Here is a 14,993-nt window from a genome sequence, read left to right on the forward strand (position 1 = left end):
CAGATCACTTGAGGTCAGGAGTTAAGAGACCAGCCTGGTCAACATGGCGAAACCCCATCTGTACTAAAAATACAAAAATTAGCTGGGCATGATGGTGCGTGCCTGTAGTCCCAGCTACTCAGGAGGCTGAGGAAGGAGAATCACTTGAACCTGGGAGGTGAAGGTTGTAGTGAGCTGAGATTGGGCCACTGCACTCCAGCCTGGGTAACAGAGTGAGACTCCATCTCAAAAAACAAAAAAACAGAATCCTGTTTTGTTTATTTATTTTTTAACTTTCTATTTTATTTTTTAAAAGACGGGGTCTCACTGTGTTGCCCAGGCTAGTCTAAAACTCCTGGGCTCAAGTGATCCTTCCACCTCAGCCTCCCAAAGTGCTAGGATTACAGGCGTAAGCCACCGTACCTGGCCCTATTTTATTTTATTTTTTTGTGCGTGAGACAGAGTCTCGCTCTGTCATGCAGGCTGGAGTGCAGTGGTGTGGTCACAGCTCATTGTAGCTTTGACTTCCTGGCTCAAGCAATCTCTGGGTTCAAGTGATTCTCCTGCCTCAGCCACCTGAGTAGCTGGGACTACAAGTGTGCACCACCACATCAGGCTAATTTTTTTTTTTTTTTTTTTTTTTTTTGGTAGAGATGGACTCTCACTATGTTGCTTAGGCTGGTCTCGAACTCCTGGGCTCAAGTGATCCTCCCACCTTGGCCTCCTGAAGAGATTACAGACATGAGCCACCACCCCTGGCTTATTTTATTTTATTTCATTTCATTTCATTTCATTTTATTATTTAAGACAGAGCCTTACTCCGTCGCCCACGCTGGAGTGCAACGGCGCGATCTCGGCTCACTGCAACCTCTGCCTCCCAGATTGAAGTGATTTTCCTGCCTCAGCCTCCCCAGTAGCTGGGATTACCGGCACGTACCACCATGCCCGGCTAATTTTTGTATTTTCAGTAGAGATGGGGTTTCACCATGTTGGCCAGGCTCATCTCGAACTCCTGACCTCGTGATCTGCCTACCTTGGCCTCCCAAAGTGTTGGGATTACAGGTGTGAGCCATTGCACCTGGCCTGTTTTATTTTATTAATATACATTTGAAATATTATCCTGAGAAGAGCTCAACTGCAAAGGGGTGTGAGGCACAGAAAAGATTAAGAGCCCTGCTTTAGGAAATGCTGTTCACCATCGGTGTTGGCAGTCTGGCCGGGCCCTGTCATGAGTGACCATTCTGGAGAGCCATCTACTTCACAGGCAGAAGCTCTGGGGCCACACAGACTTGGGTTTGAAGCTCAACTCTGTTATTTATTAACTGTGCATCTTGGGGGAAGTCATTTAATCTCTCAGAGCCTTTTTCCTCCTCTAAAAAAGGAAGTTAGGCTGGGTGCTGTGGCTCACACCTATAATCCCAGCACTTTGGGAAGCGAACGGGGGCACATCACTTGAGGCCAGGAGTTCAAGACCAGCCTGGCCAACATGGCGAACCCTGTCTCTATTAAAAATGCAAAAAAATTAGCCAGGCGTGGTGGCAGGCACCTGTAGTCCCAGCTACTAGGGAGGCTGAGGCAGATGAATCGCTTGAACCCGGGAGGCAGAGGTTGCAGTGAGCCAAGATCACACCACTGCACTCCAGCCTGGGCGACAGAGTGAGACTCTGTCTCAAAATAATAATAATAATAATTTTTTTAATTAAAAAAATGAAGATAATGAGACCATCCTCTGAATGGGCTATTGTGAGGGATGAGAGACGATGTGTGGCAGTGCCTGGTGCCTGGATGGTGGTCAGAGTGAGCTGTCTGGGGCACAAGGGTCCTCTCTGATCCCGTTCATGGCAGACAGGGTGGTGTTCTACTGCCCTTTGAGCATTTTGCAGGCCCAGATGAGAAGCCAGCAGTGATGAAGGGAGACCTCTAGCTTTGGAGGGCCCATTTAACCCCCACAGGCAGCCTTCTGACTGAGCGCGCTGCCCACACTGCTCCTGACCTTGCAGACAGACATCTGGTTGGTGGTGAGGGTGCCTGTCTTGTCGGAACAGATGACAGAGGTGCAGCCCAGGGTCTCTACGGAGGGCAAGCTCCTTACAATGGCGTTCTTCTTTGCCATCCGACGGGTACCCAGGGCCAGGCAGGTGGTGATGACTGCAGGAAGACCTGTGGGGAGGGAGGGAGGGCATGAGGGAACCTGCAAGGGGATGGAGGGTGTGGTCTGTAGTCTGCTAAATAGTAGCCCCCAGCTGGGCACGTTGGTGCACACCTGTAATCCTAGCACTTTGGGAGGCTGAGGTGGGAGGATCACTTGAGGCCAGGAGTTTGAGACCAGCCTGGAAAACACAGTGAGACTCCTCTGAAAATATTTAAAAATTAGCTGGGCATGGTGGTGATTGCCTGTGGTACCAGTTAGCTGGGAGGCTGGGACAAGAGGATTGTTTGAATCCAGGAGTTCGAGATTACAGTGAGTTATGATTGTGCTACCACACTCCAGCCTGGGCAACAAGAGTGAGACCCTGTCTCTATTAAACAAACAAACAATAATGGTCCGTAAAGATACCAGATCCTAATCCCTGGAGCCTGTAAATGTTACCTTACTTGGAAAAGGGGTCTTTGGGCCAGGCGTGGTGGCTCACGCCTGTTAACCCCAGCACTTTGGAAGGCTGAGGCGGGTGGATTGCTTGAGCCCAGGAGTTCGAGACCAGCCTGGCCAACATGGTGAAACCCCATCTCTACTGAAAACACAAAAATTAGCCAGGCATGGTGGCGTGCACCTGTAATCCCAGCTACTTGGGAGGCAGAGGCAGGAGAATCACTTGAACCCAGGAGGCAGAGGCTGCACTGAGCAAGGCCGGGTGCGGTGGCTCACACCTGTAATCCCAGCACTTTGGGAGGCCGAGGCGGGCAGATCACGAGGTCAAGAGATCGAGACCATCCTGGCTAACACGGTGAAAACCCGTATCTACTAAAAATACAAAAAAATCAGCCAGGCGTGGCGGCGTGCACCTGTAGTCCCAGCTGCTAGGGAGGCTGAGGCAGAAGAATGGTGTGAACCCACGAGGCGGAGCTTGCAGTGAGCCGAGATCACGCCACTGCACTCCAGCCTGGGTGACAGAGCAAGACTACATCTCAAAAAACAAAAAAGAAAAAAAAAAAGAAAGAAAAGAAAAGAAAAGGGGTCTTTGCAGATGGGATTAGCAAATGGGAGGAGAAAAGAAAAGCTTTCATACCTTCGGGGATGGCAGCCACAGCCAAGGCCACGGCAATCTTAAAGTAGTAGATGGCCCCACGGAACCAGGAGCCCCCATGGACGGGGTCGTTGAAGTGGCCAATGTTGATAAGCCAGACAGCCACACAGATGAGGGAGATGACCTTGGAGAGCTGCTCCCCAAACTCATCCAGCTTCTGCTGCAAGGGGGTCTTGTCCTGTTCTGTGGCAGCCATTTGGTCTCGGATCTTCCCAATCTCGGTGCCCACACCGGTGGTGGCCACGATGCCCAAGGCCTTGCCGGCTGCAATGTTGGTGCCCTGGGAAGGGAAAGAGGAGGCAGGGAATCAGGCAAGAGGTGACCCTCATGCCGCATCTCCCCACGCCATCTCTTCTCACACGCCATGTTTCTCTCCAACCCGGGCACCTGGCTTGACTGAGTGTGTGACAGCTGGTCCCGGATTGCTCACCGAGAAAAGCATGTTCTTCTTGTCCTGGTTGACAGCTCGGGGGTCAGGAACGGGCTCTGTGTGTTTGATGACAGATACAGACTCGCCTGTGGAGAAGGGGCCAAGGGGTTTTCGGATGACATCATGTCCTTCTCCCAGGCTTCCCGCGCCTAACTCTCTCCCTGCTCAGCAGGACAGCTCCTGGTAAGGACCAAGTAGCCATCCTGGGGGATGTCTGGACTCTGGAAGAAGCCACTGAAGGCAGCTGGAAATCCATTGCTCCTTTTTTTTTTTTTTTTTTTGAGACAGAGTTGTGGTCTTGTCACCCAGGCTAGAGTGCAGTGTCAAGATCTCAGCTCACTGCAATCTCCCGGGTTCAGGCAATACTCCTGCCTCAGCCTCCCAAGTAGCTGGGATTACAGGCACATGCTGTCACACCTGGCTAATTTTTTTTTTTTTTTTTTTTTGTATTTTTAGTAGAGACGGGGTCTTACCACGTTGGCCAGGCTGGTCTCAAACTCCTGACCTCAAGTGATCCGCCCACCTCAGCCTCCCAAAGTGCTGGGATTACAGGCCACCGTGCCCGGCCAGAAGTCCACTGCTCTTAAAAAGACCTTAACCCAAGCCCCAGCTTGACCACTAACAAGCTGTGTTTGATCACCTAACTTCCATGTGCCCCTCTGTAAAATGGGGACAAGGACATGTACACTGCAAAACAATGTCTTGGGTGAAAATCAAATAAGTGGACATATTTGGAGCCACACTTTTAACTGTCAAGCATGTTTCTGGGAGGAAGGGGGACCTACACTTAACGACCATGCCTCCCTCACCCTAAGAGCAGGGGCTCAGCAGCAAGCCTGGGCCAGCCTAGCCCTTGCCCCCTGGGACCATGGGGAATGTTTTCTGCCTCTTCTTCGCTTCTCCCTGCCAGTGCAGAAACAGAAGCAGCTATGGTGGTTTTATAGAGACAGGGTCTTGCTCTGTTGCCCAGGCTGGAATGCAGTGGTGTGATCATAGCTCACTGCAGCCTCAAACTCTTGGGTTCAAGTGATCCTCCCACCTCAGCCTCCCAAACAACTGGGACTACAGGTGTGCAGTACAATGCCCAGCTAATTTTTAAAAAAATTTTATAGAGATGGGGTCTTGCTCTGTTGTCCATGCTGGACTGCTGTGGTAATCATAGCTCACTGTAGCCTCAAGCTTCTGGGCTCAGGCAATCCTCCCACCTCAGCCTCCCAAGTAGCTGGGACTACAGGTGTATACCACCACACCCAGCTAATTAAAAAAAAAATTTTTTTTATAGAGATGGGGTCTCGCTGTGTTGCCGAGGCTGGTCTGAAACTCCTGACCTCAAGTAATTCTCCTGCCTCAGCCTCCCAAAGCACTGGGATTACAGGTATAAGCCACCACGCCCAGCCTAGCAGCCATGGTTTTCAGTGTATCTGAACCCCCTATCTTGTCCTAGAATCTCATGGCTCCTCCCTGGAGGATTTTTGAGGAGGCTGAAGGAGACAGGACAGTTCTCGAGGTGTCTGTGGCCCTATGTCCATGTGGAAGGGGTGAGCTGGAGGCTATCTAGAGAGTGGGCAACAACATCCAGCCTTCTCCCACTACCCGTCCTGTTTCAGGCTTGGGACAGAATGGAAACGTCAAGCAGGTCGGGTGCAGTGGGTGGCTCACATCTGTAATCCCAGCACTTTGGGAGGCTGAGGTGGGTGGATCACGAGGTCAAGAGTTCAAGACCAGCCTGGCCAAGATGGTAAAACCCTGTCTCTACTAAAAATACAAAAATTAGCCAGGTGTGATGGCAGACACCTGTAATCTCAGCTACTCTGGAGGCTGAGGCAGGGAATTGCTTGAAGCCAGAGGCAGAGGTTGCAGTGAGCTGAAATCGCGCCACTGCATTCCAGCCTGGGTGACAGAGCAAGACTCCGTCTCAAAAAAAGAAGAAAACGTCAAACAGTGCTGCCACTGCCACAGCCACTACTAGCGAGCCAGGGGGAGGCCTCAGTGCTGGGTTTTGTTTTGTTTTGTCTTTTTTTTTTTTTTTAGATGGGGTCTTGCTCTTGTTGCCCATGCTGGAGTGCAGTGACATGATCTTGGCTCACTGCAGCCTCAGCCTCCTGGGTTCATGCAATTCTACTGTATCAGCCTCCTGAGTAGCTGGGACTACAGGTGCCTGCCACCACGCCTGGCTAATTTTTGTGTTTTTTGTATTTTTTGGTAGAGATGGGGTTTCACCATGTTGGCCAGGCTGGTCTCTAACTCCTGACCTCAGGTGATCCACCCACCTCGGCCTCCTAAAGTGCTGGAATTACAGGCATGAGCCACCTCGTCCAGCCTTTTGTTTTTATTTTGATAGAGACAGGGTGGCCCAGGATGGAGTGCAGTGGTGTGATCACAGCTCACTGCAGCCTTGACCTCCAGTACCCAGGCGATCCTCCTGCCTCAGCATCCTGAGTAGTCAGGACTACAGGCACTCAACAACATGCTCAGCTAGTTTTTAAATATTTTTTGTAGAGACAGGGTCTCTCTATGTTGATCAGACAGTGAGGGTTCTCTGTCTTTCCACTCACCTCCCCCTTGTTGCCTCTTCCTCCCCACATCCCACCCCCATGCATCTTCCCACCCAGGCCAGCAGACCTGTCAGGATGGACTGGTCAACCCGCAGCGTGGTGGATTTGATGGCGAGGATTCGGATGTCTGCAGGGACTTTGTCCCCCACTGTGGAGAGAGTAGGGAAGAGGGAGGTCACTTGGGAATGGAATTTTCTTCCTTCCTAAGAAAAACCTAATCTGTGTCTGACTCGTTCTCCTCATCCATCCTTCAGGTCTTAGGGAGGCTCCCAGGGCTTGCATCAGGCCCTCGGCATGAGCTCCTGAAGCTGGCAACCCCTCATCGTGACACCCATCCCTTCTGCCCCCATGTCCATGGCGAGATGGAGTCTCGCTCTGTTGCTCAGGCTGGTCTTGAACTCCCACATCTCTTCCCACTGGCTGTGAGCCCTGAGAAGGGATGGGCAGGTGTACTGCTCAGCACATAGTACGTGCTCAATAAATGCCCACTGAATGACTGGAGGGGAAATTAGGGACAGTCCAGCTGTAGGACAAGAAGCTATAATTCAGATTGGGAGACAGGAGTGAGAAAGGCAAGGAGGAAAGGCAAGGAAAGAACTCAGGGAAAACAGGGTGCATTAGAGAGAAGGGGTGTCGGGGTAAGAGAATGAAGTGGACAGCCAGGGAAGGCAAGGAGAAATGGGAAAATATGGAAACTGAGAAAATCGAAGGCAACCAAGAGGAACAGTGGAGGGCAAGGCAGTAGAGGAGTGAGCGGAAGGTATGAGTGGGCAGGACTCAAGGCAGCGGGGGGTGCAGGGTGGTCATGGGGAGGACCACATATCAGGAACCTGACAGCCCGGTCTGAGCATCTCAGGGAGGCCGGGAGGCGGGGAGCCAGGGACATGGACAAGACAGGACGGGATGGGACAGGAGAGAAGCGGAGGTTGGGCAGGAAACAGGTATGGAAGAGTGGGGCAGGCAGCACAGGCTGGAGAGTGAATGGGTGGAGGTGAGGCCAGGGGGAGACACAGGTGGGCTGGCAGACCATGGAAACCACCTTGTGGGGTGGCTGGAGAGGTGGATGCCCAGCCAGACTCAGAGACCTTAGGAGGAGGCTAAGACCCTCCCAGGGCCGCTGCCTAATTCCGCACTGGTCCCACGGATGGTACTGGGGACAGGGTCCAATCGCTTTCCTTTCCCTCTGTTTCTAAGGCCCTCTCCTGTGCCAGAGGAAATGGACCGAGGAGGGAGGAGGGAGGTCGGGATGGAGTCGGGCGGGACACCCTGTCACCCAAGCCCGCGTGATATTTATAGACATTCATGGCGCTGACTCCATGCTGTCACGGCAGCAAGGCTGCCCTGTGATGGGGCGCCGGGGTCTTCAGCCTGCCCTCACTCCCTCTCCCCAGGCTCCCTGGGGTGGTGACTCGGGTGTCTGCTACAGGGAAGGAGGCCTCAGAAGAGCCATTCCCCCTGGCAGGGGCCTGGAGCTTCGGGAAGGCCTGCTCAGGGCAAATATAAAAACCGCTGAAGGGGGCAGAATCCCAGTAATCTTAGCCACCCGGCCCCCACCCCTCCCTGGCCAGGCATTAAGTGTCCCTTGCCACGGGCGGGGCCCTCCTTGAGCTCCCTCCTCCCCAGTCCCGTGCTCCGTGCCGGGCCTGAGTTTCCCTTACATGGTCGGGGGCTCGAGCCTTCAGCCTCCCTCCTCCCTTCTGCCCTCGCTCCTTCCCCTTTGAGAGGCCTCAAGGGCACAGAGAGGTCAAGACTGAAAGCTGACCAAGCTTGGGGTGGGTGGAAGGAGGGGGAAGCCAGGCCCCGGGAGGGGGTGGAGACGGGGCCATTGGCAGGGACCGGGTTCCACCTGTTGCCTGCGAGTGTGAGTGCAGGGTGAGAGGATGGGGAGCAGGGGGTCTGCCTGCAGCCTCAGGGACAGGACTGGCTGTTCCTGCTGAGACTCCGCTGGGGAGGGGGGGATGTGGCCAGAGTGGCCTGGGATGACCTTCTGAGGAGTCGGAAGGAGAAGCAGACTCCGTCATCCTCCTGGACACCCGGATCCGAGCCTGACCAGCCCCCGGCATCTCCTAGGCCTCGGCCCCAAGGCCTCCCATCCTGGACCAGCCGTCCCTGTCACTCACCAGCCACCTCCACGATGTCCCCGGGGACGATGTCCCGAGCCTTGATCCTTTGCACTGACTTGCGGTCAGCCCGGTAGACCTTCCCCATCTCTGGCTCATACTCCTTCAGGGCCTCGATGGCGTTCTCTGCGTTCCGCTCCTGAGGAGACAGGGTGGAGGAGGCAGGGTTATACACAGGAGGCAGAGTTATGGAGTTGTGGCTCCTGGCACAGGGGAGGCAACAAAACCCCACACAGGCAGGGGTGTATATATGTTGAGGAAACTGCCACCTACAGCTGAAAACAGGTGAAAGGGTTTTGGGGAGAGAACAAAGAATCAAAGAAAATCAGGCCAGGCATGGTGAGTCACGCCTGTAATCCCAGCACTCTGGGAGGCCGAGGCAGGCGGATCACTTGAAGTCAGGAGTTCGAGACCAGCCTGGACAACACGGTGAAACCCCGTCCATCTCTACGAAAAGTACAAAAACAAAACACAAAACAAAAAAACAAACAAAAAAAGCCAGGCGTAGTGGCACGCGCCCGTAATCCCAGCTACTTGGGAGGCTGAGGCATGAGAATCACCAGAACCTGGGAGGCAGAGATTGCAGTGAGATGAGATTACGCCACTGCACTCCAGCCTGGGCAACAGAATGAGACCCTGTCTCAAAAAGAAAAATCTAAATAAAAAATCAAAGAAAATCAGAGGCTGCCCTGCAGATGCTGTCCTGGACCTGCCAGCACCACAGACACAGGTAGCTCTGCTGTGCCTCTAACATTGGGGCAAAGAGAAAGTGCTATTTCTCTTTTTTTTTTTGTTGAGACCGGGTCTCACTCTGTTGCCCATGCTGGAGTGCAATGGCGCAATCTTGGCTCACTGCAACCTCCGCCTCCCCATTCAAGTGATTCTCCTGCCTCAGCCTCCTGAGTAGCTGGGATTACAGGCACCTGCCACCATGCCCAGCTAATTTTTTTGTATTTTTAGTAGAGATGGGGTTTTACCATGTTGGCCAGGCTACTCTTGAACTCCTGACCTCAACTGATCCACCCGCCTTGGCCTCCCAAAGTACGAAAGTAGCTATTTCTATCCTCAGTGTTCAGAAACCAGTGAGCACCAAAAAATGGCTTATAGCCTGACATTTCTTAAAACCAAAGCAAGGTAGCATTTGGGTTTTCACTTTGGAAACGACCTAAAAACAAAACAAAACAAAACAAAAAAACCAGGAAGCAGAGGACAGGACATATAGGGGGTGGTCAGGTCAGAGGAAGAAGGAAATCAAGCTAGCGTCTATTGAATTCCTACTGTGTGCCAGGCACATGCATCATCTTAGTCGATTTCACACTGGATTGCTAGCCCCATTTTATGGATGAAGAAACTGAGGCTCAGAGGGATGAAGGAACTTACTCAGGGTCACATAGCAAGGAAGTGACAGTGGGTCACAGTCTCCCACCTCTTCCCCACACTCCATCCCATTCCAGACCAGGGGATAGGACCAGAGGAAGAGGCAAGTATGGGGGAGGTGACGGAGGAGGAGGAGACTGGAGGGAGGGTTGGCCTCTCCTTCAGTGTTGGGACATGAAGGGGTAAGGAAGGGTCAAAGCTAACCTGCCAAACCCCCACGATGGCATTGGCAATGAGGATCAAGAGGATGACAAAGGGTTCAACAAAGGCAGTGATGGTCTCTTCACCTTCCTCAAACCAGGCCAGCACCTGGGGAGCAGGGGAAAGGAGAATGACAGGTAATGAGGCCCCAGAAGGGATGGAGAAAGGAAGGGGACCACTGCAGAGGGGCGAACTGTGCAGGAGTCAGCAGGAGGGCCGGGCACCGTGGGGGCGCTGTGGCCCCACATCCGTCTGAGGGTCTGTCCACCCACTGCAGGCACTGCCACCGCCTTACTCAGCGGGATGGGCACGCACAGACTTGCACCACTTGGGGGATTAGCTGGGAATGCTTTCAGGTTTCCCTGACCAAGCTGCTGGCTTAGAAGCGAAGCTCAGGCCAACTCCCCGCACAGCCACATCCATCCCACGGGAGCCAAAACCCGAGAGGAAAAACCCTGTGGTCTTCGCAGGCGGTCTGGCCCCCGCATCCCTCCCCCTCGGCCAAGGCAGGGAAGCTCCGGTTTCACGAGGGAGCCGGAGCGGGGATAGGGTTACCGGGCCTCCTGCGCGCGCCCCGCCCCAGCTGTTGCCACCGCCAGGCAGCAGGCAAATGTCAAGGAGCAAATCTGAGAAGGGAGAGGAGAGGCCCTGCCAGCTTGTGCTTAACGCGACGGGGCCTGCATTCGGAGACCAAGGCACAGGGAGGCTTTCGTTGCCTCCAGAGTCCCCAGCAAGACTCACATGCTGCGGAAGAACCCGCGACATGCAGATGGACTTCGGGATGGGAGGTAGCCCCCAGGGCGGGAGAGGAGGCAGAGCCCTGGAGATGCCCTGCGGGGGTGGGGGTGCCTAGGGAGCGCGGGGAAGGGCTAAGGCCAGGCTGGGCGGGTGAGGCGAGGGATGCCAGTGCCCTCCCTGACCGGACGCCGGGCTCCTTGGAGTCATCCTCACACCGCCGCGCTTTCCCGCCACTAGGAGCGAGTCCTCCCCTCGACCAATCAGCGTCAGGCGGCTGGGGAGGGCGGGGCAGGGGCGCCGACGGGCGCGGGGATTGGTGGAGCGGCCGCACGCCCGGGGCATGCCGGGAGTGGCACTGGCCCCCGAGCTGCAGCCGGCATCGCGGCGGGACCCGGAGCCCGGAGTTCGGGCGGGTAACCCGAGCGCTCCAAGCTCTTGAAGCCGCGAGGGTGGCTTAGCTTCGGTGTTTTGGCTGAGAACACCCTTAAAGCTTAAAATAAAACCTGCCTGTGGGGTGCGGGGGAGGAGAGAGGAGGACGCGAATCACACCCGCTGCTGCCCCCCAGCTCGCCCCGTCTGTACAATGGGATGCTCGGGACTCGGACGGGAGGATCCAGTGACTGCGAGCCCCGTATTCGCCCGATCCCAGCCTCACACCCCCAGCCAGCCCCCAGAGACCCTCCCACACTTACGAAGGAAATGCATGCGGCCAGGAGGAGGATCCTCACCAGGAGGTCTTCAAACTGCTCTATCACCAGCTCCCACAGGGTCTTCCCTGGGGGAGGAGGCAAGGGGAGGGCCCCGGGTTAAGGTCTAGTGGGTGAAGGTCTGGGATGGAGCGCCCTGGACTCCGGCCTGCAGTGGGGAGGTTCTAGGGTGGTGGGCAGACAGCTTGGTGCCCAGAGAAGGGCTAAGAAGCTCGCCTGGAGTCCAGAAACAGACTCGGCAAAGTGGGGGGCAGTTCAAGGGTTGGCTGCTTCAAGGAGAAAGCGCCTGGGAGGCTTCTGCCCCGGACAGGACTCTAACCTTTAGGGAGGGAGATTTGCCTTTTGGGAAGGGGTATTTGCTCAAGGAATCTAAAGAGGCAGGGAGGAGGGAGTGGGACAGGGCGGGGTGGGGGGTGGTCATTTATGAGAGTTCAGGGATTTCAGTAACTTACCTTCCTCAGCAGGGAGCTCTACCCAGGAAAAAGAAGAAAAGGACAGATTCATTTGGGGTTCAGCCTCATGCCCCCCACACCCCCCAAGACTTTGTGGCTAAGGTAAGAGAATCAGGCCACCTTGAGGTTCATCAAGGTCATCCCATTAAAACCTCCCAAAACTCTGGATCTCGGGACTCTGTTTTCTCAGTATCTTCTTCCCCCTGCGAGCATTGGACAACGGCCCAGCTCTTCCTTAAGAAACCCTGAAGGGAGAAACGCGTGCATGCGTGTGCGTGTGTTTTGGGGGTGCAGGAGGGCATTAATTACCAGCCTCTCTTCCAAGGGACACTTACCATTGGGGCCGTATTTCTCCAGATTCCGCTTAACTTGGTCCGGGGTGAGGCCCGTGGTCTCACTCACCCCAAAATAGGCCAAACATTCCTCCGTGGTTTTAGCATGAGCGGCCTCCATTGCGCTCCCTTCCTGGGGGCCGGGGCCGGTGTGTTCCTTCCAGGGGGTTCCCACTCGTGGGGGGTCTTCCTCAGTGTGTCCAACTGCCTGTCTGCCTGGGTTTCTTCTTTTTACTCTCCTGCCCCCTCCAGGTTTTGCTTCCCTCCACAAAGCTCTGACCCCCGTCCCACTTGAGCAGCCGGCCACCCCCCGGCCCCCAGCTGGTCCTTATGAGGGAGCAGGGGGAGGCCGGGCTCCCCCCTCCTCCAGATCAGGGATTGGCTGGCTGAGACTCCAGCAGGAGGGGTCAGAAAAGAGAGATATTTCTGCTGACAGAGGAGGAACAGTGGGGCTGCAGCCTGAGATGTCACTCATGAGGGACGCAAAGGTAGCCCCAGCCCCAGGGAAGTGGGGTAGGGAGAGACTTCACTTTCTGTCATCTGCTACTGACCCCGCCCCCCCATTGCCTCGACTTCCCCAGCTGCATTGAATTTCCCATTCCAAACTCATCCCCCCTTCTTCCCTGAGCCCTCTTCCATCCCTGGCCTCACCTGTCCCTTTCCTCACACCCCTCTTCCTGCCTCATCTGCCCGGAGCCTGTTTCCATTGCCGCAGTCTCCTTCCTCCTCACCCAGTTTGCTGAAACAGTGGCAAAGATACCCCAAGCCTTTGGGGGACTGATGAAGGGAGAACATCTTTTGGGGGCTAGAGGAAGTGGCTCCTAGAGGGACAAGGGGAAGTGAGGGGAGAGAGTCAAGGGGACAGGGCCGAAGATGGTAACCCTACCCTAGGGAGGGGTTGCCACAGCCATCAACAAGGGATTTAGTGTCCAGGCCCTGGTGAGCAAAGCCAGCACTGCCTGTCTCTCCCCAAAACTGCCCCCCCCTTCCCCATCACTCTAACTCAGCCTCTGGGAACAGAGCCCTCAGGGCCCCCCCATCCTGGATAGGGAATCCCCACCCCCCCAAGAAAATGGGACACCAAGGCAGCCAAGTAACCCAAGAGGCTACAGAATGTGCTGATGGCAGAGGGGAGGGGTAACTGTCTCAGGATGGGGGCAGGGGTCACCCCAAGTCGTGCACTGAGGATCACCTCATCCCACACTGTGCTCTAACCAACGGGGTTTCTGTGGCCAGCCCCAGAGGCCTGTGGTCTGTGCTGCACTCTGCCCTGCTGCATCTGTCCACGAGGGAAACAGGATCAGGCCCGTGCTGTGTGCGCGCAGGAGCTAGGCAGGCCCCACAGAAAGGTGTCGGGGCCTGGGGAAGCTGGACCAAGCAGGGGCTCCAGACCAAAGGAATGGGGAAGGGTGGACTTCTGGGGACAGGTCTGGGGGAAATAAGGACAGATGTCTAGACTAGGGGGAAAGGGAGCAGAGACACACAGCCACCAGGGTCAGAGGGAAGTCCGAGGAGCAGTGGGGAAGAGGGACAGCAGGGAGCCAGGTGGGCGGGGGCCCCGGTGCTGGGTGCAAAGCCACAAGTTGTTGCTGAATGCTGGCCTTGGTGTCAGCTTCCTCAGAGAAGCAGCTGCTCTGAGCTGCCCCTCCCCACCCCTGCTCCAGGATGGGGGCATCTCTTGGTTACCACCAGGGCAGCTGCTGGAGGAGCCGAGGGAGGGTACCAGGGGTGCAGGAGGGGGAGGACAGGCAGGCAGAGAGGCTGGATGAGTCAGGGTGAAAGGTCAATGAGGGGAAGGGGCCTGGTGTCCTGGGCTCAAGTCCGTCCTCCGTCTAGGCCTGTTTCCTGAAATGAGCAGAGGCGTGTGGACTTCCTAAGTGTGGCTTCTTAAGGCTGCTTTCCATTGTGGGGCTCAAACTCCGAAGCAGAGGACAGAATAGGAGACAGCAGAGCAAAGAAAAGGGAGGCCCCCACTTTTGGGGAGGGGGATGGCAGCAGGGGTGGATGGAACTTGAGGGTTCAGCCTCCCAGATGCATCCCTTCTGCCTGGACTTGGGTGAGGCGCGGCCTCTTGGGTGAGTTGAGGACAAGGTGCTCCTTCCTGCCTCCTTTTCACAGTTCCAACAAACCCCTCCCCTGAAGCAGAGTCCTGCTGTGACCTGAGGGGAGTGGGGGACAGTGGGCTGAATTGGGGGTGCAGGAGAGCATTAATTAGCAGCCTCTCTTCCAAGAGACACAGCCCCCGGCACCTCCACGCGGCCCAGCACCCACCGTCTCCGCTGGACTCAGGCTCACACCCGCCAAGGCTTTTGGCACTGGCCGGCGTCTCCCCACCGGCACCTGGAGGAGTGACAGGGGCTACTGTCTTACAGCAGTAGGAATGCCCAAACATGGAGAGGGGCAGATGGAGAGATGGGCAGCTTCGAGGGAGTCGAGAGCCTGAGACAGAGGGCAGGGGGCAGGCTTGGCAGCACATTCCTGCCAACAGGCCTTTAAGGTTATTCATTTCTACCTCCCCCGTCTTCCCAGAGGGGGAAACAAGCCAGGGAGGGAAAGCCACCCGCCAGGAGCTGCAGAAGGGCCGCTCTCAGGGAGGCTGTGGGTGTGAACTGCCATGGAGGGAGGCTGAGCCAGAGGCGCCCTCGGGGATCCCTTCCCACAGGGGTCTCCACGCCCAGGGATGGAATGTGATCCTCCAGTCACACCTGAGGGCTGGAGCTAAAAGCATGGGACACGGAGACACCCTGGCCAGTCCCTGATGAGTGCAGAACTTCGGTTTAACCATCTGTAAAGAAAGGCTTAGAGGGAAAGTCTCTCAGGCCCCAACAGCCAAGACATGCCGGTCTGAGGAGTGGGT

General features: G+C 55.6%; 1 protein-coding gene across 3 annotated transcripts in view; it reads right to left on the bottom strand.

Moving 5' to 3' along the window:
• The window catches only part of ATP2A1 (ATPase sarcoplasmic/endoplasmic reticulum Ca2+ transporting 1), a 25,859-nt gene extending 13,506 nt beyond the window's left edge, over positions 1 to 12,353 (bottom strand). Inside the window, exons 1-9 of one of the 3 annotated variants that reach the window (XM_054454397.2) lie at positions 12,140 to 12,353; positions 11,805 to 11,822; positions 11,338 to 11,420; positions 9,911 to 10,015; positions 8,330 to 8,468; positions 6,277 to 6,357; positions 3,655 to 3,740; positions 3,207 to 3,504; positions 1,973 to 2,139 (exon numbers count right to left, since the gene is read on the bottom strand). In XM_054454397.2, coding sequence (XP_054310372.1) covers positions 1,973 to 2,139; positions 3,207 to 3,504; positions 3,655 to 3,740; positions 6,277 to 6,357; positions 8,330 to 8,468; positions 9,911 to 10,015; positions 11,338 to 11,420; positions 11,805 to 11,822; positions 12,140 to 12,257 — 1,095 coding nt within the window. In that variant the 5' untranslated portion in view covers positions 12,258 to 12,353. Of the gene's footprint in view, positions 1 to 1,972; positions 2,140 to 3,206; positions 3,505 to 3,654; positions 3,741 to 6,276; positions 6,358 to 8,329; positions 8,469 to 9,910; positions 10,016 to 10,648; positions 10,907 to 11,337; positions 11,421 to 11,804; positions 11,823 to 12,139 lie in introns of those variants that run through there. The other 2 variants (XM_054454398.2, XM_054454399.2) reach the window with 2 other exon arrangements.
• Between the last annotated feature and the right edge of the window lie 2,640 nt (positions 12,354 to 14,993).

This window comes from Pongo pygmaeus, chromosome 18 (assembly GCF_028885625.2).
Source record: "Pongo pygmaeus isolate AG05252 chromosome 18, NHGRI_mPonPyg2-v2.0_pri, whole genome shotgun sequence".
Lineage (NCBI taxonomy): Eukaryota > Metazoa > Chordata > Mammalia > Primates > Hominidae > Pongo > Pongo pygmaeus.